We start from the raw sequence: 24,537 nt of genomic DNA on the forward strand, positions 1-24,537 counted from the left end.
CAGCTTGTTTACACTGAAACATAATTTATATAATGTGACTCCTCCACTTAAAATCCTTTCACGGCTCCCCACGGATCTTAGAACAAAACCCAAACATCTCAGCCTGGCTTATAATACCCTCCTTGACACGGCCTCAGAGCTCATCACCAGTGTTCTCCCTTCCACACTCCTCTCTGACTACACAGACCTCTGCACTCTTCCTCAGACAGGAACTTACAACCTCAAGGCTTTGCACCCAATGATCCCTCTGTCTGGAATGCTCTCCCCCATGTGACACATGGCCTGCTTCCTCACTTTCCACATGCCGCTTCCTCAGAGAGGCGGTCCCTGACTACAGGGAGTATCTGGGGAGGTCTCTCTGAGGTGAGGCAACAGATAAATAAGAAGGAAAAGATCTGATGGAAGAGTGTTCTTGACTATTGCAAGGGCAGTCTCCTTTATATGTTCTTTGCTGTGTTCCCAGTGCTCTGCACTTAGTAGGCACTCAAGAAATCCTTTTCAAATGAATAAATTTGGAGGTTGTTGACAGGATACAGGATACAGAATTTGGGATAAGGTGATAAAGATATTTTCTGTTAAACACCTTTGCTCAAACATCACCTTCTCAGCAAGGCCGCCTTTGATCACACGAAAAATGCAACCTGACCCCACAGATTTCCCCTTACCTTGTTCTATTTCTCTCCATAGCACTTGGCAGTTGTCACATACATCTATACAACACGTATTTACATATATCTTTATATATTCACATATGAATATAGAATACACACAATATTTAAGACATTTATTATATACCGATGTAAATTATTTACATATTGACACTAGCTATCATGTTATGTCAACTATGTATTTATATGTATATTTTATTACATATAATTTATATTATACAGTCATATCTATCATAATAAATATTTATATGAGAAACTATAATTTTTACTCATTTGCTGTATTTATGGTCTATCCCTCTCGCTAGAATGTCTGCTCCGTGAGGGCAAGGGAAGAATCCCTAGCGCCTGGCCCACAGCTTGAACTCCATAAATGTCAAATGAATGAACTCCTTTGGCCGTCTGAGCCTCAGCCTTCCCATCTGTAGGATGGGTGTGCCTTTACATCTGGAGGTACCCCACGTTCCACTCCCTTTTCCCATTCCCTCCCCCACCCCCAGCACAGCCCCCGGAATTCCACAGCCCAGGTTTACATTTTCCCATACTCTGGGCGCTGTAGCCCACCACGTGCACCGGGCACTGGCCAGACAGGACTACCACGCCCAGCATGCCTCGCGCGCTCGGGAAGTACCACAACCCGTAGGGTTGTCTGGGTCTGACACGGGCGCCGACGGCGCGGGAGCAGGGGCGGGCGCCCCTCTAGCTAAGCATCTGTGGTACGTCCCAAACCGGGGGCCCTTCAAGGCCCCGCGCTTCCGAGCTCCGCGCAAACTCTGGTCTTGTACGACGGAGCTGGTTTGCTCTTCCGTTGCCCCGTGGCTTCGGCTCATCTCCAGCAGGAAGGCGAGGCTTCCGCCCGGCGCAGGGGGTGAGCTGGAGCACGGTGCCCCCAAACCCTAGGCAGCATTTGGGGGAGGGGGCTCAATTTGGGGGATCCCCTAATGGGCGCATTTGGAGCTCTGGGCCCGGGGTGGCGTTTCGGGGTGACTGTTTTTGAGGAGTCCCTTAGGAAGTGGCATTTGGGGACACCGGGATGGGATTTTGAGTCTGTTTTCGGGAGTATCACTGGGAGGCAGGATTTATATACCCCTCGGAGGCAGGGTTTAGGGAGATGTTTGAGGAGACCCTTAAGGTCCGTGTATGAGTTCTCTGTCCATGAGGCAGGATTTGGGGGTACTCCCCAAAGGGAGAGGCGAAGTTTGAGGTTCCTGAAGTCAAGGCGGCATTTTGGGACAGCTTGTTTCACGAAAGGTCCTGTGACAGTGGGAACGTTCGGGACCGACGTGGCATTGTGGATGTATCTATGGCCTTTGTGACCTCTGGTTCTATGATGATGTCCCCCCGCGCTTGGATACTCGGGGCGAGGCGACTGGACAGGTCGGAGCCCACACGTTTTTAGGGAGAGGGACCCCCAGGCCAGGCTGTGGAAGGGACGCTGGAACCCAGTGTGCTAGGCTCTTCCCGAGGGGACAGCGTGCTACCGGGCCTTCGTTGGCCGCGGCTTTTTCATTATTCATGAGGAGGTGGGGCCGTTGAGGAAGCCCATTTTTGCCTCTTTCGCACCTGGTCCGCTGGAAGTATCGGCTTGTGAATTATTCACGAGGGGGCGGATCAGCGTGCTGGAGGGGTGTGCTGAAGGGCAGTCCTGCAGTCCGCCGGGCAAACTAGAACTCATTGATTAATCGGAAAGGTGAGTAGCGCCCCGAGTTTTCTGTGGCTTTTCTAGGGGCGTAATTGTGCATAATTCATGAGGGGCGTAGCTTTTACGGTTTCATCTGCATGACCCGCTGTTAGCTTTCCCTTACAGGTTCCAGGATTTAAGCCTTAAATCTAGCGAAGGGAGGAGGCCTCCTACATTGTTCATTCCTTATGGCTCAGTAACTCCAGATTATCAACACAGGCTCTAGATTCAAATCCCATCGATCCTTGCCAGCTGTGTGATCTTTGGCAAATCTTTCCGTGAGCCTGAAAATGGGTATGGGCATAATGATAATCAGATGAGTTTACACTCATTTCACACTTTATTAGCCCATTTAATCCCCACAACAATCCTAGGAGGTAGGTTGTTATTATCCCATTTTATAGATGAGAAAACTGGGACACCGGGAGGCTAAGTAATTTGCCTAAAGTTAGTTACTCACAGTCAGTGAGTGGCTGAGCCGGGATTCAAACCCAGTCAATCTAGTTCCGGAGTCTGAAGTCATAATCAAATGCCGTAATGTCTCCCCTCCTCCCCCCGCCCCCCGCCCGCCACCACCACTTTAATGGCCTGTATTACTGCTAGTTTTAGTCATACAGCACTTGTGCGTGGCACTGTTTTAAGCCCTTTCTGCCCATTTACTCATTTAAACTCCATCACAAGGTAGGTTACTATTGTTCTCATTTTATGGGTGGGGAAACAGTGGCCCAGAGAAGTGAAGTGTCTGGCCCCAGTTCACACAGCTAGTCATCGGTGGGTGGAAATGATTTTTGTGAGGGTTCAAGAACTCTCTAAGGAGGTCACCTTTGAGCTAAGACCTGAAGGCCAGGAAGGAACCGATTTCCTGCTCTGCATTCCTGAGATCAGTGGCACAATGCATGGAAAGGACACATCACCATAATATGCGATTTGTTAACATGATCTGTTGTTATTTGAGAGAAATGTATTGGGTGCTTATTGTGCGCCTGAGGCTTTGGTATACAGTTGTATCTCTGGTGACCTGGTCCTCTATCCTACCTATTCAGTGGACACTGGTGGCCTTAGCATTCTGTTTTCCATTGTCCTTCTAGGCGGTTGGTTGTCTCAACGCATTTTGTTTGTTTGTTTGTTTGTTTTTCTTTTTAGTCCTGAATAAGATTTCATTGCCTGGTCAAGACATTGTTTTTTAAATAATGCCCCAAGTTGGGGGTTTCTCTAGTGGCTGAGTATACCCTCACCCATAACAAATTTTATATTAATATAAATATATATTGACATAGTTCTTTTATGTTAATGTATAATACTTAAATTTAACATCGCCCTGTGTCAGCACTGCTAGCTCACACCTTGATCCGTATTCTCTGATTTTCATAATAGCACATTTTGCCTTTATGAGGTAAATGGGTTCTATTACTATCCCCATTTTACAGTTGTGGAAACTGAAGCACCTGCCAAAGGCATATTAGTCTGGATTCGGTTGGACCAAGGCAGCCCTGATGTTAGTCAGGGGTGGGGAGAAGGCAGCTACACTTCCCCCTGGGTTTCCCCTGTGGCTCTGCAGCATCGTCTTTCATTACTCATGAACAGGAAGGCGTGGCTGTGTTGCCTCGCCTGGAGTACTATAATCCCTACTAGCTGGGCAGGGCTGTCTTGAGTGTTTCTGTCCATCCAGCCTCATACATAATTCATAAGTAACTAGGTGGGACCTTTCTTGACCTCTCTGAGTTTCCAGGTTGAGCTGCTGCAGCATCATCATGCATTATTTATGAGCCGGGGGAGTGTGTTTTCCCTGTGGTAGCCCTTTTTCCCTGCTTACAGGGTATTAGATGCAGCAATAGGCGGACCTGTACCTTTTGTTCCAGCCCACCGGGCCTCGTGCATTATTCATGATAAGATGTGGCCTTGGTCTCCTTGGCTTCCGGGCTGCTATAAGATTATTAATTATTCATGAGCAACGGGGCGTGGCTGCCATGTTTTAACATTGGCTTTTTGGTTGCAGGGAGTTAGTCCACCAACCACCGGGCCTCATGCATAATTCATGATCAGGAAATGTGGGCTTGAGGTCCTTTCTTAGTTTCCTTGGCAGCCTGGCTGCAACAATGTATTCATTATTCACGTTCCATGGGTCGTGGCTTCTATGGTTTTTTGGGTTTTTTGTTTTTTTTTTTAACTTGTTTTCCTAGTTGCTGCCACCTTCGCCACAAGGTGGCGCTCTTCCTCTTCGAATGAGTTACACCAGGCCGGGACCATTATACATGATTCATGAATGGGCGCGGCCTGCCTGCATCCGGGTTCCTGGGGGGTGGGGCTCAAGGTTTTGTTCCGGCCTCGGGCTCTGCGGCCGCCATCTTGTGTCGGCGGCGGAGGTGAAGGAGGTGGCTGGGACGAGCACTACCACTACGGCCGGGGGAGGAGAAGGCGGCCCAGGCGGCGGCGATTCTAGGCGGCCCAGGCGGCAGGGAGGAGGAGGAGGAGGAGAAGGAGGAGGGTGGCGGCCGGGCTTGGCTTCGGCTCCTAGAGGAGTTGGCGGCGGCGCGACCCGGGGAACCGGCATTGGTAACAAACGGCCTTTCTCAGCGCCTTGGCCGGGGCAGGGGTTTCGGGAAGCATTGGATGAACCTGGGTCGGCGCTGGGCCAGGCTGATGTCGGGATGGGCGGTGATGACTCGGATGCTTGGGATCCGTGGGGAGGAGGGAGGGGGACAGATCTTGGGGCGGGGTCGACATTTCCTATCCTGGACCAGCCCTCGGGCTCCGAAGTCTGACCTTGGGGTCAGATCCCCCCCTCCCCCCCCCCCCCCCCCCCCCCCGCAGGATCTGGTTTTAGAGACTCAGGCCTAGTATCCCTAGTCAGGGACCGGGACCCTGTCCTGAACCTTGTATCGCAAGTCAGAACGCCCCTCAGTCGCCAACAGAGACTTAGGGAATTGACATTCCTGGTCGAAGCCCCCCACCAATGTATGCCATTAAAGCCCTACCCCCAGAGTCTACTTTCAGACCGTCCTAGTCTTTCAGTATTTGCTCTCACAGCTTCCAAGAGGGGCTAGACCCCGGGGAAGGCCTTCATTTCTGTAAGTCTTCTCTAGCAGCTTCCTTCAGATCGCTCTGCCTCCTCCCCCAACTCACACAGGCATTATCTGCCCGTAGAGCCTCCAAGGAAACTAGACCCTGTCAAAGACAATTTGGGCCTGGCCTCCATGTCAGAGACCGGTTCTCCACATCTCCAACCCCAATCTGGCCCTAGCATCTTCCATCAGAAAGCCCTCTGGGCCCAGCATTTCTAATCAGAGGTTCTCTTCAACATTTACCTTTAGAGACTCCTTTCATTTCTAGCATCTGCTTTTAGAGACTTTCTCTACTTTAAGGGAATGCTCTTTTTCATGGTCTCAGTATTCTCTTTGGAGACTGCCTCTTGTGGGCCTCAGCAGCTCCCTGATCACACACTCCTAACTCCCAGGATGTTCCCTCAGAGCCTCCCGAAGGACCAAATACCAGGGTGGAACTGTTCGGATACATAATTCTCCATCACGGATCCCCCGGCCAGCACCTGCCCTTGCAGACCCTGTTGCCTTCCAGCCCCCTCCATCAGACTCACCTCAAACCCCACCCTTCACTCAACCTCTGCCTTCAAAAGCCAACCAAGGTTGCAGCTTCTCTCACAGATCCCTTAACCTCACATCAGGCCTCAGAATCTGTCCTCAGAGTCTTTCAAGGTCCCCAGCATCAGTTAGAGGCCTTCAGGTTCGTAGGACCCCAACATCATTGTCAGATGTCAGTTCCCCCAACAGGCCTAGTTGTCTTCAGTCAGAGTAGAAAACCTCCTCCTCAGCATCTACTCTCAGAGCCTCCATGGGATTCCACATAATTGGTCAGAGAAACCCAATCCTACTTGGAGACCTAGCCAGTATCTGCTTACTGAACTTTTTAGGGCCAGAACTGTCTGGGCTCAGCCTCCTCTTTCCACTCTGTTAGAGCAGCTGCCGTACCTAGCATGTACCAATCAGAGATCAACACAAGGCCCTTGTGCTCCATTAGAAATCCCTCCCCAACCCCACCCTAGGACTTAGCATTCACCTTCATAGATAGTCTCCTGGGACTCTTGACATCGATGTCAGAGACACCTGTCTCCCTACAAGTCCCTGTTATTTTTGGTCAAAGGTTTTTCTGTGCCAACAGCATCCATCTGCAGAGACCCCTAGGGCCCCAGCATCCTCCTGATGGAGAACACACCTCCCCCCAGACCCCAGCATCTTCCTGTAGCCTCCTTGGGCCCCAGAATCCCCCACCCATTCCCTGTGTAGCTTCCATGGGGCCCAGCTACTGCCCTCCTACCTCCTTGCAGCCTCAGGGGGCCTCTAGTGCAATTTCCTGGCCTTTCCCTAAAAGATCCTTTCCAAAGACCCAGATATGAGTCTTAACAATCTGGCCTGGCCCTCCGCTGCCTGCCTTCCATGACTTCTAACCCCCTTTTCCATCTCCTCCTGAGCCTCCATGGGCTCAAACAACTACCTCCTGACTCCTCTCTTTTATGTTCCCAGGGACTTCTCAGTTAATCCCTCCCAGGAGGCTTGACAGGCCCCAGCATCCTGTGCCCTAGCTTCTCCATCCTGATAACCTGACCCTGTGCCTGCCCCCTCTCAAACCTGCTCCAGGACTCCTACCTCAAACCTTCTTCTCTGGTTTGGGTGGTAGAGAATGCTCAGGCTTCAAAATCACCAGTTTGGAGACCTCAGGCAAATTCTGAAACTCTCTGAGCCCCAGTTCAGCTTTGCTGAACAACAGATAGTATATGTGTTCTAATTGGGGCCTGAGCATATGTTGAGGGAGAAAGGGTATCAATTTTGTACTGGGGGTAGGGGGAATTTTTAGCTCCTCTCGGGGGTTTCTGCCCCAGAATCCTCCTGCTTGCCTTGAGACTGGGCTGTTGCAAATCTCTGCAGTTGAAATCTTTTCTGGAACAGTTACCCAGAACTTGCTTAGACCCTTGCTGGCAGCAACAGGAATGCGGAGATAAAAAGTGCAGATATTAAAGATCTCTCTGGCCCTGGGTCATCTCTGATTTAGGAAGCAAACGAGATGCTGTGTCCCAGACGAGCAAAGCAGTGACAAGGCAAAGAGATAACTAAGTGATGGAGGCCACTGCAGGTGTCCAGGGAGGAGCTTACTGATGTCTTCAAGTCGCTGAGTTCTGACCACAGAAGTTGACTTTTTTTAACCTTCTCAGCAGCTCCTTGAGGATAGTTCTGTTTGTCCCTGCCTTTGGAGAAAATGGGGCTCAGTAAATGAGATCCCTTCCCCAGGTCAGAGAGTCAGTAAGTGGAAAAATTATGATTTGCTTTTGTCTCCATACTAATTCACCAACTTTTTCTTGTCTAGGTTAGTGCTCTGCATTCCCAGTAATTAGGTTGGTTGGCTCCAGGGCCCTAGCCAGCCTCCTGCCTTCTGGGTCCTCCTCCCTCACACCTCATCCCTTAGCCCCATGGGCTGGGTCCTGAGCTTGATCCTGACTCTGTTCTCCCAGGAGGCATTTGGCAAACAGGCCCACACCAGCTGCGTGACTGTGGGCAAGTGACTGAGTTCTCCGAGCCTTTTGTTTTCTTACTTGTGATGTGGGCATGAGGTTATCTCGTTCATGGGCATTGTTGGGATTAGACAAAGCCCTTTACCGTGTGATTGACGGGCAGTGAGCTCTTGGTAGATGATGGGGAGGGAGCTCCTGTCTTCTTGCCTAGTCTCAGAGTGTGACAGGTGCCAAGATGGAACCTTAGGTGCACTGGGGGTGCTCAGTGTGATGGGGGGGGTCAGAAAAGGCCCAGTGTAGGAGGACAGTGGCTTAGGAGAGCATTGGTGGTGAGGGGAAATGGTCGAGGGTCCTGTTGTTTCCGGCATGTGGATCCAGTCACACACAGATTTCACTCTCACAGCAGGCTCTATCTATTGTTCTGTCTCTGGGACCCAGTATGTGATGCTTGGCAGGTTAACTTGACCTCATGAGCTCAGGTTTTCTCATTTGTCTGGCAAGGGTGCTCAACCCCGCCTTGCAGGGTCAGGACCATGGAGGGGAAGGAATGTGATAACACCGGGCGGCAGCCTAGGCTTCAGGGTCAGCAGATCCTGGTCCGGGCCCCGCTTGGCCACTGTGTTTGTGGGAACCTCGGTCAAGTCACCACATGTCCCCGAGTGAATTTTTTTTCTCCAGTGTGAGTTGGGGGATGTTATTGATAGATAGTAGTCCAGATCTCACGGAGACACCCTGAGGACAAAGTGAGGCAAGGCTCATAAAGTGCTTACTTAGTATGACATTTGGCACAGGGAGGATTCCTGATAAATATTCATCCACCATTATTGTCAACCTGTTTAAGGGGCTCCACGTGCAGACAGGGCTTGGGAAGTGTGTGTGTTGTCTCTCCCCGTGACCTCTTTCATTGGCCTGGGCCTTTCCCCTCCCAGAGCTGGGGGGAGGGGTGCGGTGGGCTTCAGAAAACTCTCTTCCCTGGGCCCCTCCGGGGACTGGGTCTCTGGCAAGGTGTCTCCCGCCATCATGCCACCCTGATGGAAGTCTAAGCCGCGTTTCCCTCCTGCGCCCCTGTCGCCGGGGCTAAGGGGGGGGAGAACGGCTGCTTGTTGTTGCCTGTCCGCTCTGTGTCAGGCTCTGTGGTTTGGGCTCTCTTTCGTCACTTCGGCAACTCCATGGGGTAGGTAAGTGGCCCTGTCAGCCCTGTTGCACAGGTGAGGGAACCGAGCCCACAGGGCTTAAATGAGGTCTGTCAAAGAGTGGCAAGGTCTGACCTGAGCCTACAGCCTCCTCTGACTTTCCCACAAGGACATTCTTCATGTCACTCCTCTCACCCCGCAGGACTGGAGTCTCTCCCTCATGCTGGGCTGGGGAGAAAGGCGAATGGCCTAGTGGTCAGCAGCATGGATTGCAAGCCAGACCACCTGGGTTCAGATCTTAGCTCTGACAGCTGTGTGACCCTGGGCAAGTCACCTCACCTCTCTGTACCTGCCTCCTCTTCCGTAAAATGGAGATACCAGCCCTTAAGTCTTCCCTTACCCCGACAGTCACCACTAACCAGCTGCAGCACTCACATGCCCCAGGCTCACCTCTGACCCTCCTTTTCCCTTCCAGATGTCCAGCTCGCCGCTGTCCAAGAAACGTCGCGTGTCCGGGCCTGATCCAAAGCCGGGTTCTAACTGTTCCCCTGCCCACTCCGTGTTGTCCGAAGTGCCCTCGGTGCCAACCAACGTAAGCGTCTTCTTCCTGCACCCTGGCGGGCAGGGTGGTGGGAGTGGTGGGTGGGAGAGCCTTCCGTATCACTGTGTATCTGTCCACGCCCTCCTCTGTATCTCCCCAAACCTGTTCTTCTTCTCTATTCCTAGGGAATGGCGAAGAACGGCAGTGAAGCAGACATAGATGAGGGCCTTTACTCCCGGCAGCTGTAAGTGGGGCCTAGGTTGGGCCAAGCAGCGGGAGGGGCACTGGGAGGACAGGGTCTGGAGGGCCAGACTTTGACCCGGAACACCCCCCAACCTGGCAGGTACGTGTTGGGCCATGAGGCCATGAAGCGGCTCCAGACCTCTAGCGTCCTGGTGTCAGGCCTGCGGGGCCTGGGTGTGGAGATTGCCAAGAACATCATCCTTGGTGGGGTCAAGGCTGTCACCCTGCATGACCAGGGCACTGCCCAGTGGGCTGACCTCTCCTCCCAGGTACTTCTTGGCAGTCCTTCTCCCTGGCAGAGGTGCCAGTCCCCCGGGCTCTGCCACCACTCCCTTCCTCCCTGGCTCCCCTTTGCAGTTCTACCTGCGGGAGGAGGACATCGGTAAGAACCGGGCTGAGGTCTCCCAGCCCCGCCTCGCCGAGCTCAACAGCTACGTGCCTGTCACTGCCTACACCGGGCCTCTGGTTGATGACTTCCTTAGTGGCTTTCAGGTACCTTGCTGGGGGGAGGGGGCGCACCGCCCAGCCTCCTGCCCACTCTTCTCCCAGTCCATCTTTGCTTTGTTCATTAGTTCTCTGGTAAATGAGCTAGCCTCTGTGCCAGGTTTCGTGTCGGGGACGCAGGTGGGATTTAGACCCTGGACCTCCCTTTTCGGGGGGGGTGGGGCTGTGAATGGGCAGACCCATGCAGCGTGGTGGTTATGAGCACAGGCTGGAGCCAGACTGCCCTAGCGTGGGTCTCCAGTTCTACTAGGATGCCCTCAGGCAGGCCACTCGATCTCCTCTGGTTTATTTTGTTCTTGTTTGTGGACTTGGGACCTGTAGTAGTACCCAGTTCATCGAGTTTTTGTGAGGGCTAAGTGCTTGGGATACCAGCTGGCACGTGCTAAGGGCCGTCTGCTTGTTTGTTAAATAAAAACTCTGAGCCGGAAAGAGGAGCTGTGGGGGCTGAGGTTCTGCCCTGGGGTGTCCCAGCGGGCCAGGGCACCGCCGCTGAGCCTGAGGTAGTTGGAGGAGCTGGCCCTGGCGGGGAAGGGTGGGCATTCCGGCAGAGAGCGAAGTCCCAAGGCACCCGGTTCAGCAGGCACTGTCTCGAGAATTGGGAGCGAGCGGGTGTGGTAGGAGTGAGCGGGTGTGGTAGGAGTGAGCTCAGACTTGGGCTGCGGAGGGAGGTTTACTCCTGTGTCTCACGGGGCAAGGCAGGGTTGTAGGCGGGCGGCAGTGGGTGTTGGTGCGTAAATGAGTTCCCTGTTCACACTCTCTCCTCCTGGCTGTCTCATTGCCTTGCCGGCTACTTTGCCTGCCCTGATGCAGGGATTCGCATTTCCCTTTTCTCTGGGTCTCACCCTGGCTGAATTTGATAAATAGTAGATACTTTGTGAAAGTATCTACTGAACCATGATAGATACTTTGAAAGCTTTAAGAACTCTTCTGAGCCCCCCCCCCCCCCCCCCCCCCGCCCCGGCCCCAGGCACCAGCCTTCCTCCATTATTCTCTCTCCTTTGCCTTGGTGCCGGGCCCTTGCCCTGAGCCTCCATCTCTCCACAGGTGGTGGTCCTCACCAACACCCCCCTGGAGGACCAGCTGCGGGTCGGTGAGTTCTGTCACAACCGTGGCATCAAGCTGGTGGTGGCAGACACGCGGGGCCTGTTTGGGTGAGTGTCCCCACCCTGGTTCCCCGACCCCTGCCAGGCCCGGGCCAAGACCCCTGAGCTGTCACCGCCCTGCCCCTCAGCCACTCGGGTTTTGGATTCTGTGTGTCCACTTCTCCCCACGTGACATGAGCGCTGTGTGATTCCCAGCAGTGATGGGCTGAATTTGCTCAGCAAGTATTCGCTGCATCTCGAGGGACACGCGGGTCCCCGTGAGCATGGGAGTCTGGGGCATCAGCCCTGTTGCCTCCCTTTACAGGCAGCTCTTCTGTGACTTTGGAGAGGAAATGATCCTCACAGATTCCAACGGGGAGCAGCCACTCAGTGCTATGGTTTCTATGGTCACCAAGGTGAGGAGATCAGCTTCAGGGGTCCTGGCAGGCGGATGGGCAGCAGCAAGCCTTCTGTCTGCTCCTGGTACCCTGAACCCGCCTCTGAGGTTCATTTCTCCTTTAATAATCAGGACAACCCCGGTGTGGTCACCTGCCTGGATGAGGCCCGACATGGGTTTGAGAATGGCGACTTTGTCTCCTTTTCAGAAGTACAGGGCATGGTTGAACTCAACGGAAGTCAGCCCATGGAGATCAAAGTCTTGGGTGAGCTAGGGCTGTGGAGGAATCAGGGATGATAAGAGGTATGACCCTGGGCTCTGAGCGAGGGGAGACAGACACATGCTGGGTGTCCGAGATGAATCAGAGACAGACCCCCCTGTGGTCCAGCCAGAGCTGGTGGGCCTGGGGTAGAGGTGCTGTCTCGTGTTCGAGCTGTTCATAGGCGAACAGGTCCCTGGTATCTGCGCTGACAGGGAAAAGGTCTCTGGCGTTTGAACAGAGCAGGTCAGAGGATCCGCTCATGTCTGAGCTGATGTGGACAGGGAGCAGAGAATGTCTTCTAGTGTAGACTTGGATCCAAGAGCACAGGATCTCATGGGTTCTGAGCCTGGGTCTTGGGCAGAGGGGAGATGGTTTCTGATGTCAAAGTAGAACCCGGGGTGGGGTCTTGCCTCCCGATGACCAAGCTCCCTGAAAATCCATGGATTTTTCCCTTATCTTGAGGGTGTTGTGGGCTTTAGGGAAGGCAGATAGCCTGACCCTTTCCCTGTCTACCTAGGTCCTTACACCTTTAGCATCTGTGACACCTCCAGCTTCTCTGATTACATCCGTGGAGGCATTGTCAGTCAGGTCAAAGTACCTAAGAAGATCAGCTTTGTGAGTGTGGTGGGTAGTGGGGGGTGGGGGGTGGTTCTGGGCATTTCTAGGCTCTGATGCCCTGCCCCCCACAGAAATCCTTGCTGGCCTCACTGGCAGAGCCTGACTTCGTGATGACGGACTTTGCCAAGTATTCCCGGCCCGCCCAGCTGCACATTGGCTTCCAGGCCCTACACCAGTTCTGTGCTCAGCATGGCCGGCCCCCTCGGCCCCGCAATGAGGTGGGTGAGTGGGTGGGCCAACCAGGGCAGGTGACCTTGGCACTGAAGGCCCACTGTGCCTCTACCCGTCCACTCTCCCTCTCCTCTTCCCCTCTCCATCCCTCTTCCCGCAGTGGCCTGACAGGTGCCTTCTTGGTTTCTTCTGCCCCACCAGGAAGATGCGACAGAGCTGGTGACCTTAGCCCGGGCCGTGAATGCGCGAGCCCTGCGAGCAGTGCAGCAGGACAACCTGGACGAGGACCTCATCCGAAAGCTGGCCTATGTGGCTGCTGGGGATCTGGCACCCGTAAACGCTTTCATTGGGGGCCTGGCTGCCCAGGAGGTCATGAAGGTAAGCGTGGGTGGAGAAGGGCAGGGTCGGGGTGGGCCAGGCACCTCCCTGACTCCATCACTTACTGTTCATCTGTCCCGATTAACTACTGACTGCTTCCTCTCTCCTCCCCAATCCCCAGGCCTGCTCTGGGAAGTTTATGCCCATAATGCAGTGGCTATACTTTGATGCCCTGGAGTGTCTCCCGGAGGACAAAGAGGCCCTCACGGAGGACAAGTGCCACCCGGTATGCGAGTGGGGCCCACGGGGAAGACATCATTGGGGGCATTTCTGGCGAGACCCCCTCTGACCCTCCTTCCTTTGCACTCTTCAGCGCCAGAACCGTTATGATGGGCAGGTGGCCGTGTTTGGCTCCGACCTGCAAGAGAAGTTGGGCAAGCAGAAGTACTTCCTAGTGAGTGATCCCCTTAGATGTTCTCTACCTGCACCTCCCAGGCCTCTGGCCACCTCTTCTGGAGTCTCTTGCCTCCCGAGGGAAGGTCTTTTGGTTCTGGTACCTCCGTTGCGTGCCTTTTGCCACTTTCTTGATCTCAAGGGAAAGCCTAGTGCGTCCTTCTGTGTCGTGCCCCCCCCCGCCCCACCCGCCCGCCGTTGCTGCCTTCCCTCAGATGGCTCCGGGTTATTTCTTAGAGTTCTGGGACTTGAGGATGTGGCACTAGCCTCACTTCGCCTCCCCTGCTGTCTTCGGGGGGAGTGAGGAAGAGTGCGTGCCGTCACGCTCACCTGTGTTACCCCACCCGGCCTCTGTCCCTCTTCTCGGCTGCCTCCTAGGTGGGTGCAGGAGCCATTGGCTGTGAGCTGCTCAAGAACTTCGCCATGATCGGGCTGGGCTGTGGGGAGGGCGGAGAAATTGTTGTCACAGACATGGACACTATTGAGAAGTCAAATCTGAACCGGCAGTTTCTGTTCCGGCCCTGGGACGTCACGGTGAGTGGGATGGGGAGAGGGGGTGGGATTTTGTCCTCTGGCTTTCCTCCTGTCTTTTGTTTCCATTCTTTCTGGAAAGGAGGGAGGCCTTTCCACCTTTTTCCTTCAGCTCTTTGTCTCAGCTTTTCTGCCTCATTCAGGAAACGTTTCTTGAGTATCCTTGCGTTGAATCTGCCATTTTTCATCTCACTTTTTTTTTTTTTCCCTTGACCTCTTATCAGTGCTGGTTGGGACAGTGTGTTGGGGGTCCCCCAAACCACTCCAAAGTTTGATGATTGACTAGGAGGACTCACAGGGCTCAGCTCATGGCTATGATTTCTTCCGGCAGAACGATGCAGAGCACAATCAGCAAAGGGAAAAGGCGCCCGGGGCGAAGCCTGGGGGAGACCAGGCATGAGCTTCCAAGACTCCTCTCCCCCGGAGTCACACAGGATGCACTTAACTCCCCCAGTAGCGAGTTGTGACAACACATGTGAAATGTTGCCAACCAGGGAAGCTCATTAGAGACTCAGTGCCCAGGGCTTTTACTATGGGCTGGTCACGTAGGCACCCTCTGCTGGGCACATACCCAAATTCCAGCCTCCCAGAAGGAAAGCAGGAATTCAGCAGAATCCGTATTTTGCATAAGCAGTCTAGGCACAGGGAGCCACCCTTACCAGGTAAGGCATGGTGCGAACCCTCCCGAAATCCAGGTTCCCAGGTGCCAACCAAGGGCCGGCCTTGCCAGCAGGCCTTCCCTAGGAGGACATTTGTGCTAGGTTCACTCTTCCCTGCCGGATGGACCCCGGGCCGTACACGGCTCGAGCTGTGAAGTCTTCCGTGGGTGACAGGGCCATGTGTGCCTGCCCAGGATCTGTTCCCCTCGCCATTCATTGACTCAGTAACCAGGTAGCCACTGGTCTAGGCACTTCTCTCGGCACTTGGGATACAGCGAGGAAAGAAAGCTTCTGGAGTGGGGAGGGCAGACCGTAAGCAAGCAACACGGTGTAAGGGTGAGGTTTGGAGTTAATGCTGATAAGTGCCGCGCAAAGGAAACAACAAAAGCAAGCAAAGGGAAGTCGGGCACCCCCGGAAGATGGGTTGGCAGTTTTGGTTACAGTGGTTAGGGAAGGGCTCGGTTCTGCAGACCTGGAGGTTGGAAGGGAGTAGAGCCCCCCTTTTCTGGGTTCAGAGCGCTCCAGGCCAGGATCCTGATGGTGGGGAGAGGGGTAGGAGATGAGCTAGGGGAAGTGGGGGCCAACTCCTTTTCCCCTCTGTGGAGAGGGGGAGTCAGGGGAGGGTTTTGAGCAGAGGAGGGACATGACCTGACCTGGCCTTTGAAAGGATCGTTTCGTTTGAGAGGATGGATCCCAGCTCTGGGTGCTGTTATCTGAAAGAACAGTAAATGTTGGGTAGGTGTAGAAACAGAGTGGCTGGCCTCTTGCCTCTGATCTGCATTTGTTCACTGCTTCCTTTCCTTGAGCCCCTGCCACCTCTGTCCCAGCCCTGGCCATGGGGCGCTGTCGAACACTGTCTCCTGCTAAATTAGGGAGCCTTCTGAACTCAGAACCTGGTTCTTCCCGGGCATTAAGTAAATCCATGTTTAGGAGGACACTCTATAGAAGTTTATTGGGTGAATGCATGAAGAGCTGAGCCCCGTGTTCCCATCCTGCCCTCGTCCCCCTAGAAGTTAAAGTCAGACACGGCCGCTGCAGCTGTGCGTCAGATGAATCCGCACATCCGGGTGACGAGCCACCAGAACCGTGTGGGCCCTGACACGGAGCGCATCTATGATGACGATTTCTTCCAAAACCTGGATGGTGTGGCCAATGCCCTCGACAATGTGGATGCCCGTGAGTTTGGAGGCGGGCGAGGAGGTCAGGGGCAAAGGTGGTGTGCGCACGCACGCGTGTGTGTATGTATTAGGGGTGTCTGTTTTTACGTTCTCTATTGACATTCCTGACATACACACGGTCTGCCCACCCCCCACCCCCCCAATAGGCATGTACATGGACCGCCGCTGTGTGTACTACCGTAAGCCGCTGCTGGAGTCTGGCACACTGGGCACCAAGGGCAATGTGCAGGTGGTGATCCCCTTCCTGACAGAGTCCTACAGCTCTAGCCAGGATCCGCCTGAGAAGTCCATCCCCATCTGCACTCTGAAGAACTTCCCCAACGCCATTGAGCACACCCTGCAGGTGATCAGCTGGAGGGGGGAGAGGGGTGGGGGCAGGCACCTTCTTGGCCACTAGGCCCCCTCAGGTGTCACAAGCCTAAAGCTCAGGATGTGCTTCCTCTTGAAACCTTCCTCCCTCGCTTCCCATCCAACAGCCTGGGTTTCTAGAGTGATTCATTCATTTTGTTTTATTTTGAGAAGTTTTGAACATGTAGAAAAATACAAAGAGTGGTATGATGAATACTCAAATATCATTCCTCACTTACATTTAATAGTTGTTAATGTTTTGACACATTTTTTTCTTAGATTGCTGTATTTTTCCTTCTTAGTGCTGAAACGTGTCGTGGTTATCATAACACCTCCTTAATCTAATACGCTTCCGCGAGGGAAGTGAGCTCTGCATAACAGGGTCTCTCGACCTTGGCATTATTGACATTTGGGGCCAGATACTTCTTTGTCGGTGGGGGCTGGCGTCCTCTGCACGGTCCAGTGCTTAGCAGCATCCCTGGCTTCTGCTCACTAGATGGCAGTTGCAGCAACTCAGAATGTCTCCAGACGTTGCCAATACCCCCTCCCTTCCTGGGTGGGGGGCGGGGGGCAAAATCGCTCCCAGGTGAGAACTGCTGCTGTCTAACCAAGACCCTACTTTCATGCTGAACAAAATTAATGGTGATTTCTTACTACGTCTTGCAGTTATTTAGGTCTTTAGTGCTTAGTTCCTCTTCAGGTGTGCACAGCTCTTGCTCAAAATGGCTTCGACAGCTAGTTTCTCAGGATGACTCTGTTTGTGTGATGCGTGTGCATACAGCATACAGCCCAGTGCGCCTGTCATCAGGCTGACTTCTTACAGAGTGAACGCACCTAGGCAGCTGGCCCCAGGGCCACGAACCAGAACCTGAGCGCGGCCCGAGAACTCTTGTGCTATGAGAAAGACCCTGTTGTCTTCGGGAACAAACTGCTCAGAATGTTTAGTTAGGAGTGTGGGGGTGAGAACCAAATAGGGAAAAACCGGTTTCCTCGGCCACTCTCCCTTCTGCCTGGAGTTCCAGAGTGGGCATGTTCATATTTGTGTCCCCACTGTGCTCTCACTGGGCCGTGTGTGACTTCGGACTCCAGTGCTCCGTGCCTGACTCCTCCTCTGTGAAATGGGGCTGATAGCAGTGTCGGCCTCACGGTTCAGAAAGCACTTGGCATTTACTGTGTATCTGGGGCCGGTTTAGGAACGTTTCAGTAGATACGTAGTTGCTTGTTTTTTCTTTGCAACCCCACCGCAGAGTCCTTATTGTTACGGTATCTGTTTTAGAAAGGAGGGTGTGAAGATAAGTGTTGCTGTGTGTTTCTGAAGTCCCCAAACTGGATACTAGGTAGGAGAGCTGGGGATTGAACCTAGATGCGCTCTCCTCCAAACTCCCTCACCAGTGAATGCATTTACTGTCCTTGGGAATTTTCAGAGTGTAGAGCGTCTGTCTTGTTTGCTGCTCAGCGCCAGGGCCTGTATGGCAATCGTTTTTGGTTTGGATCTGAATTTTTTTTCTTTCTTTTTCTAAATTATGGTAGAATATAACTAAATTTTTTTTAATCGCCATATAACATCTTTAGTAAGGGACACAGATCCTTAAGAATCTTTTTTTTTTTTTTTCACACATACACTAGTGTAACCACCGCCCAGATCAAGTTCATTGGGGTTTTTTGTTTTTTGTTTTTTAAAGATTTCATTTATTTATTTGACAGAGAGAGAGACACAGCGAGAAAGGGAACACAAGCAGGGGAGTGGGAGAGGGAGAAGCAGGCCTCCCACCGAGCAGGGAGCCCGACGTGGGGCTCGATCCCAGGACCCCGGGATCATGAGCTGAATGAAGGCAGACGGTTAACGACTGAGCCACCCAGGCGCCCTTAGTTCATTGGTTTTTAAATTGAGGCGCCGGAGGGTGGGGGAGTGGGGAAGGTTGGGGAGCAGTGGCAAAGGGCTTCCCTTTTCTCAAAGCAATGGTGTTCTTCTAATTGGATGCATTCCCTGATGGTCTCTCTGATGACAAATCCCCAGTTGTCAACCGTCCCTCCACGTCGTCCATCTGTTCTGTCTTGCAGTGGGCTCGGGATGAGTTTGAGGGCCTCTTCAAGCAGCCGGCGGAAAACGTGAACCAGTACCTCACGTAAGTATCCAGGTGCCCCTTCAGCCCATCCCCTGCCTGCCCGCCAAGGCATCCTGCCTGCTTTCCTCACCAGTGACACCCAGCACCAGGCACACTTTGCAGATGAGTCAAGTGAAGCCTCAGGCCTCATATCGCCGGGGGTCAGGACTAGCTTTCCATGGAGAAAGTGGGGTGGCCCTGGAGCCCACTCCTAGGGCCACTGTGTAATCCTGCCCCTCTGACCCCCTCCAATTCCTGATAGAGACCCCAAGTTTGTGGAGCGGACCCTGCGGCTGGCAGGCACCCAACCCCTGGAGGTGCTGGAGGCCGTGCAGCGCAGCCTGGTGCTGCAGCGGCCACAGACCTGGGCCGACTGCGTGAGCTGGGCCTGCCACCACTGGCACACCCAGTACTCTAACAACATCCGGCAGCTGCTGCATAACTTCCCTCCCGACCAGGTAATGCCCGCCGGCCACGGCCGCTTGGCGCAGTGCGTCTTCCCGGCACAGGAACCTGCTGTGGGCTCTCCACATGCTCTTCCCGGCCAGGAGTCTGGCTGTGGCAGGTACCCCAGGGCATGGGGCTCTCAGAAGACGGGTTAAGTCTGACCCGTTTTTCCCGTTGCCTTGCCTTGGAGCAAGAGACTTGTGTTTCTGTTTCCTATGCCTGTGGCGTGTCCTGAGCCCTGCTAGACTCCCAGGGCCGAACAGATTATGGGGGAGAAATTTTGTAGTCCAGAGCGCAAGAATCCATATGGCTTCGCTTCCCAGCTCCATTTGCACTTGGGCAAGTCACATGACTTCCTCTGCACTTCAGTCTTCTCACGTGCGAAGTAGACATGACGGTAATCTACCTCACAGGAGTTTTGTGAGGATTTATTGGTACTTACTAATAGTAAGTTAGTACAGTGCCTGGCAGTCCGTAAGAGTTTGTGAAATGGCTGCATATCTTGCACAAAGCGAGTGCCCAGGAATTGGTAGTTGTTTGCTCAGCGAGGTCCCTGGTTCAGCCTGGCACCGGAACTTCCATCTACAGGACCCTACAGTCTGGGTCTTTCATGACTGACTCCAGGGCCCTGTGGGTGCCCAGCCAGGAGTTAGGCTTGTTAGAGAGCTCTCAAGTCCTGCCCCTCAAAAATCTCTCTCCTCCTTTAGCTCACGAGCTCGGGAGCTCCATTCTGGTCTGGGCCCAAACGCTGTCCACACCCGCTCACCTTTGATGTCAACAATGTAAGTCTCTTCCCTGGGGTCTCCTTGGGTCAGGTGGAGGGTGGGTGGGAGGGAAGGAGGCTGAGACACATCAGGCGAGAGCCGATGTCCTCACCGTCCTGGGCCCTGCCTTCCCCCAGCCCCTGCATCTGGACTACGTGATGGCTGCCGCCAACCTGTTTGCCCAGACCTATGGGCTGACAGGCTCTCAGGACCGAGCTGCTGTGGCCACACTCCTACGGTCTGTGCAGGTCCCCGAGTTTACTCCCAAGTCTGGCGTCAAGATCCACGTCTCTGACCAGGAGCTGCAGAGCGCCAATGCCTCAGTTGGTGAGGGTGTTTGGCCAGTCGGCCAGGAGTCACCACCCCCCTTGTCCCCTGCCCAGGCCAGCCTCCCCACCTGTTCTCTGCCCCTGGCTCTGCTCTGCTGCCCCAGGCCTGAGACTTCCCCACACCTTCCTTTGAGTCTCCCTTCTCCTAAAGTGTGAAGAAGGTCGTTCGGTTGGGGCAAATTGTCTCCCTCGCTCCTTCTCCCCACTCTCTGGTCTTCTGTGTGTATTTGCCTTGCAAAAAAGAACTTCTGTTTCTTTTTTTATGTTTCTTTGGGGGGTATGATCTCCACCAGTGGTCTCTGTGCCTTGACATCTGGCCCCTGTGTTCCTCTGTATGTTTCTTCACCCTAATATTGCCCTCCATAAATCTTTCCCCAGAACTCCCTCCTTATCTTCCTCTCCATGTCTCTCTCCTCCAACTCCCCATCTCTCTCCATCTCTTTCTTCCAGCTCATGCTGCGTATTAGGTGAGGGGCCAAATAGTGACTCCCAGGCTTTGCAGGCCATAGAGTGTCTGCGGCTAATCACCTGTTGCAGTTGAAGCACAAAAGCAGCCATATACAATGTGTAAATGAACGCGTGTGGCTGTTTTCCAGTAAAGTTTTATTGATACAGCAGGTGGTGGGCTGACCTGGGCTCAGTGCTGTAGTTTTCTGACGCCCAGTCTGTGGATTTATCTATCTTCCGCTCCGTACCTCTCCCCGTCCGTAGACTAGATACAGCATCTGCAGCTATGTGGCTCTCCCTGCATTATCTTCCATGCTCCCCATCTTCCTCTCCATCGGTCTTTTCCCTTCTCCTGTTATCTCCCCCGTCGTCTCCCCATCTCCCTTCCCAAATCTCTACCCCCTCATGTTACTCGCCGTATGTTTCTTCCCATCTCTCCTTCCACATCTGCCTTCACTTCGTCTCTATATTCCTCCATTTTCTCCTTACGTACATATGTATATACATGCATATAGCTGCATAACTGTACATTGAGATCTACGTAATGTACGTAAGGTATACGTAAAATGTATATAAATGATACATGTAAAGTGTGTATGGGATACATAACACCTACATGTCTCATGCCCCAATTCTCTCCTCTTCATTATCTTCTTTTCCCTCCCCATATCTTTCCTCTATCTCCACGTCTGCATGTTCCCCCCAGTATCCCCTCTGTATATTTTTTTCATACCCCTGTCGCACCCCCTCCCCCATATTCTCCATGTCACCCCACCTCTTTCTGTAACATTCTCCCCAGGATCTACAGATCTCCCATCCAGATCTCTGGATCTGTCCATGTTCACTTCCTCCTGATGTCTTCCTTAGGGTCTCTGGAGAGCTCTCTCTCCACATACCTGCCCCCTTTCTGTCTCCTTCAGGTTTGTGCTCTCTTGTCCTGCTCTGCCTCTCCGCCTTGTGCCTCCTCTCTCCCAGGATAACTTTCCTTTTCAAGTCTTCTCTACCTGAACATCTTTTGCCCTCCCTGCCCCCACCCCTGCCCTGGCTCCCGTTTCCACCTCAGACATTGGCCAGGGATCTAAAGGGTCAGTGGGGTCTCTTTCTTCCTGCAGATGATAGCCGTCTCGAGGAGCTCAAGGCCACACTGCCCAGTCCAGAAAAGCTCCCTGGATTCAAGATGTATCCCATCGACTTTGAGAAGGTGCTGGGTCGGGTCCCTGGGCAGGCAGGGGGATGGCTAGACAGAACGGGTCAATGGGGATTTGGAGGCAGCCGCAGGTCTTTAACGGGGATTGGATCATGGGCCTGCCACATGGCCCTGAACGTATAGATGTTCCCAGCCATGCCTTTGTGATCTGAGAGAACCCTGCAGGTCATTGCAGTGGAGGATACTTGTGTCCCCAGGGGCCAGGAATCCTTTTCCTCCTCCGACTCTGATCCTCTCATCATCTCCCCGCCCTTCCCCTTCTCCCTCCCCCACTCATAAAAGGATGATGACAGCAATTTCCATATGGATTTCATTGTGGCTGCATCCAACCTCCGGGCAGAGAACTATGACATTCCCCCTGCAGACCGGCACAAGGTGAGGGGAGTCTGGACCTGATTTCACCCCCACCCCCCAGGCTTGAGTTTTCCACGTTCCATTCATTCTGTGTAGGCTCTGAGCCTCTTCTACCTTAACTACCACGTGTCTTGATCCTTCCTGCCTCACAGAGCAAGCTGATTGCAGGGAAGATCATCCCCGCCATTGCCACGACCACAGCAGCTGTGGTTGGCCTTGTGTGTCTGGAGTTGTATAAAGTGGTGCATGGGCACCGACAGCTTGACTCCTACAAGAATGGTTTCCTCAACTTGGCCCTGCCCTTCTTTGCCTTCTCTGAACCCCTTGCTGCACCCCGTCACCAGGTAAGGGCCTGCATCAGGGCCGCTGGGTTTGTGAGTGGGATGTTTCTCTGTAGAGCAGCTTGCTTTAGTTTGTTTTCATAGCCTGTCACCAGGTGAGGGTTTCTGTCAGCATGCACCTACTTATTCCCTTTGTGCACACATTATTCATTTATTCTCAGACCCTGTTCTGTGCTAAGCACTGGTCTGAACCTGCCTGTGGAAGCCCTCAGAAAAGATGGGATCTTTTAATTGTATCCTGAGAGATTATTAATAACATAATAATAGCAACCAACATTTATTGGGTGCTTCTTATGGTAAATACTTTTACTTGCTTCATTCATTAATTTGCTTCAAATATTTACTGAGTACCTGTGTGCCAGATACTCTTGTAGGTGCTAGGATTGTATTTATTTGTACAATAGATTCTTTTTTTTTTTTTTTTTTAGTTATTTTTAAGATTTTATTTATTTATTTGAGAGAGAGAATGAGAGAGCACATGAGACGGGGGAGGGTCAGAGGGAGAAGCAGACTCCCTGCTGAGCAGGGAGCCCGATGCGGGACTCGATCCTGGGACTCCAGAATCATGACCTGAGCCGAAGGCAGTCCTTTAACCAACTGAGCCACCCAGGCGCCCCTGTGCAATAGATTCTATAAATAACATGATAAATTATTTTAGAACCTCCAAAAAAGAGTGCAGGGTAAGGAGGACTTGAGTATCAGGTGGCAAGGGCTTGGGTTGGGGCCTTTAAATGTGGGATGCTCAGGAAAGGCCCTGCTGAAAAGATGACCTGTGAGCCCAGACTTGGAGGAGGGGAGGAAGCAGACCACGCAGGCTCCTGGTAGGGGAGAGCATTCCAGGCAGAGGGATGAGTCTCTCCAAGGGTTCTGAGGTAGGAGCATGCCTGGCATGTTTGAGGAAGAGTAAGTCACTAGAGCAGAGTGAGAGAGAGGATGAGGGTGGGTAGGAGATGAGAACAGAACAGGATCCCAGTTACTAGGCCATGTCGGTCATCGGTCACTGAAGGGTGTCAGGGCTCAAGGTGCGACGGAAGCCACATGTTTTTGACAAAAGAGGCTTGCAATCTGACTTAGCATGTTAGTCTGAGCTAACATGGTGGTGGGCGGGCGAGGCCAGGACTGACGGGGCCGGACCCTGTGGTGGCCCCCAGCCCATCAGCCCTGTTCCTTGTCCCGCAGTACTATAACCAGGAGTGGACGTTGTGGGATCGCTTTGAGGTCCAGGGGCTGCAGCCTAACGGCGAGGAGATGACACTCAAACAGTTCCTGGACTACTTTAAGGTGAGACCCCTCCCTCACTCTCATCCCACCTGCGAGGCTCGCTGGGCTGTCCACCCCCATGACGCTGCTGTCCCCCTCCCCCCTCCTCCAGACAGAGCATAAGTTGGAGATCACCATGCTGTCCCAGGGTGTGTCCATGCTCTACTCCTTCTTCATGCCAGCCGCCAAGCTCAAGGAACGGTTGGATCAGCCGTGAGTTGCGGGGGGGAGGGTGGCGGAGGGCCTCCACTTGCAGCTGTTCCACCCCCGTTCACTGCCCTTCATCTCTGCCTCTGCCTCCCTGAGCCTCTGCTCCCCCGCCCCCCAGGATGACCGAGATCGTGAGCCGTGTGTCGAAGCGAAAGCTGGGCCGCCATGTGCGGGCGCTGGTGCTTGAGCTGTGCTGCAACGACGAGAGCGGCGAGGATGTTGAGGTCCCCTATGTACGATACACCATCCGCTGACCCCCGTGCACGCGCAGTAGGCTGGCCCCAGCCCTGCCCCCCTCCAGCCCAGGGCTCCCATCGGGCCTCTGGCAGTGGCCCAGCTAGCCACGCCTGGTGTTCCCTCCTCACCCCCCACCCCGCACCCCTCTTGCCGCTGCTTTCTACCTTGTTTGGAACCTGAATCCTAATAAAGAATTATTAACCCAGATGTGGCACGCCCTGGTGCTTCCAGGGAAGGGAGGGACTTCCGGAGCTGTCGGTTCAAGTGGTAGCCCAGAGGGTTCAGCCCCACCCTAGCTGTGCCAGTTGCCTGGGCAGAGAAAAGGTGGGAATTGCCACTTCTTCCTCCCACCCTCCCCGCTTGGGAAGAGATGAGATGGAGGCACAGAGCACAGGTACCTGGGTCCGTGTGACTGTATTTGAGCTGGATTCAAATTCCACCTTGTCCGGCTCCACCTACTCCTAACTCCCTGCCATGTTGATTTTGAGAGGTAGTAGTCGTGTTTGAGCAAGTCCTGTAACTTCTCTAACCTTG

At 53.5% G+C, this 24,537-nt stretch overlaps 1 protein-coding gene across 3 annotated transcripts; it reads left to right on the forward strand.

Annotated features, from left to right (window-relative positions):
- The first annotated feature begins 1,406 nt into the window (after positions 1 to 1,406).
- Positions 1,407 to 24,210, forward strand: UBA1 (ubiquitin like modifier activating enzyme 1). 3 transcript variants are annotated; one of them, XM_032426675.1, is made up of 27 exons: positions 4,679 to 4,899; positions 9,200 to 9,322; positions 9,473 to 9,589; positions 9,724 to 9,782; positions 9,882 to 10,050; positions 10,139 to 10,273; positions 11,330 to 11,436; positions 11,693 to 11,783; positions 11,897 to 12,029; positions 12,544 to 12,641; positions 12,716 to 12,862; positions 13,017 to 13,193; positions 13,315 to 13,419; positions 13,507 to 13,587; positions 13,965 to 14,120; positions 15,787 to 15,952; positions 16,101 to 16,297; positions 18,364 to 18,428; positions 18,670 to 18,865; positions 19,562 to 19,636; positions 19,756 to 19,945; positions 21,507 to 21,595; positions 21,884 to 21,976; positions 22,108 to 22,299; positions 23,476 to 23,577; positions 23,669 to 23,769; positions 23,885 to 24,020. In XM_032426675.1, the coding sequence occupies exons 3-27, from the start codon at positions 9,473 to 9,475 to the stop codon at positions 24,018 to 24,020; spliced, it is 3,177 nt and encodes a 1,058-aa protein (XP_032282566.1). In that variant the 5' UTR covers positions 4,679 to 4,899; positions 9,200 to 9,322. The 3 variants fall into 3 exon arrangements, with proteins under 3 accessions (XP_032282567.1, XP_032282566.1, XP_032282565.1); XM_032426676.1 differs by lacking the exons at positions 4,679 to 4,899; positions 9,200 to 9,322 and adding an exon at positions 1,407 to 1,533; XM_032426674.1 differs by lacking the exon at positions 9,200 to 9,322 and having other exon boundaries at positions 4,762 to 4,899; positions 23,885 to 24,210.
- Positions 24,211 to 24,537: the final 327 nt, after the last annotated feature.

This window comes from Phoca vitulina, unplaced genomic scaffold (genome assembly GCF_004348235.1).
Source record: "Phoca vitulina isolate PV1807 unplaced genomic scaffold, GSC_HSeal_1.0 scaffold35, whole genome shotgun sequence".
NCBI lineage: Eukaryota > Metazoa > Chordata > Mammalia > Carnivora > Phocidae > Phoca > Phoca vitulina.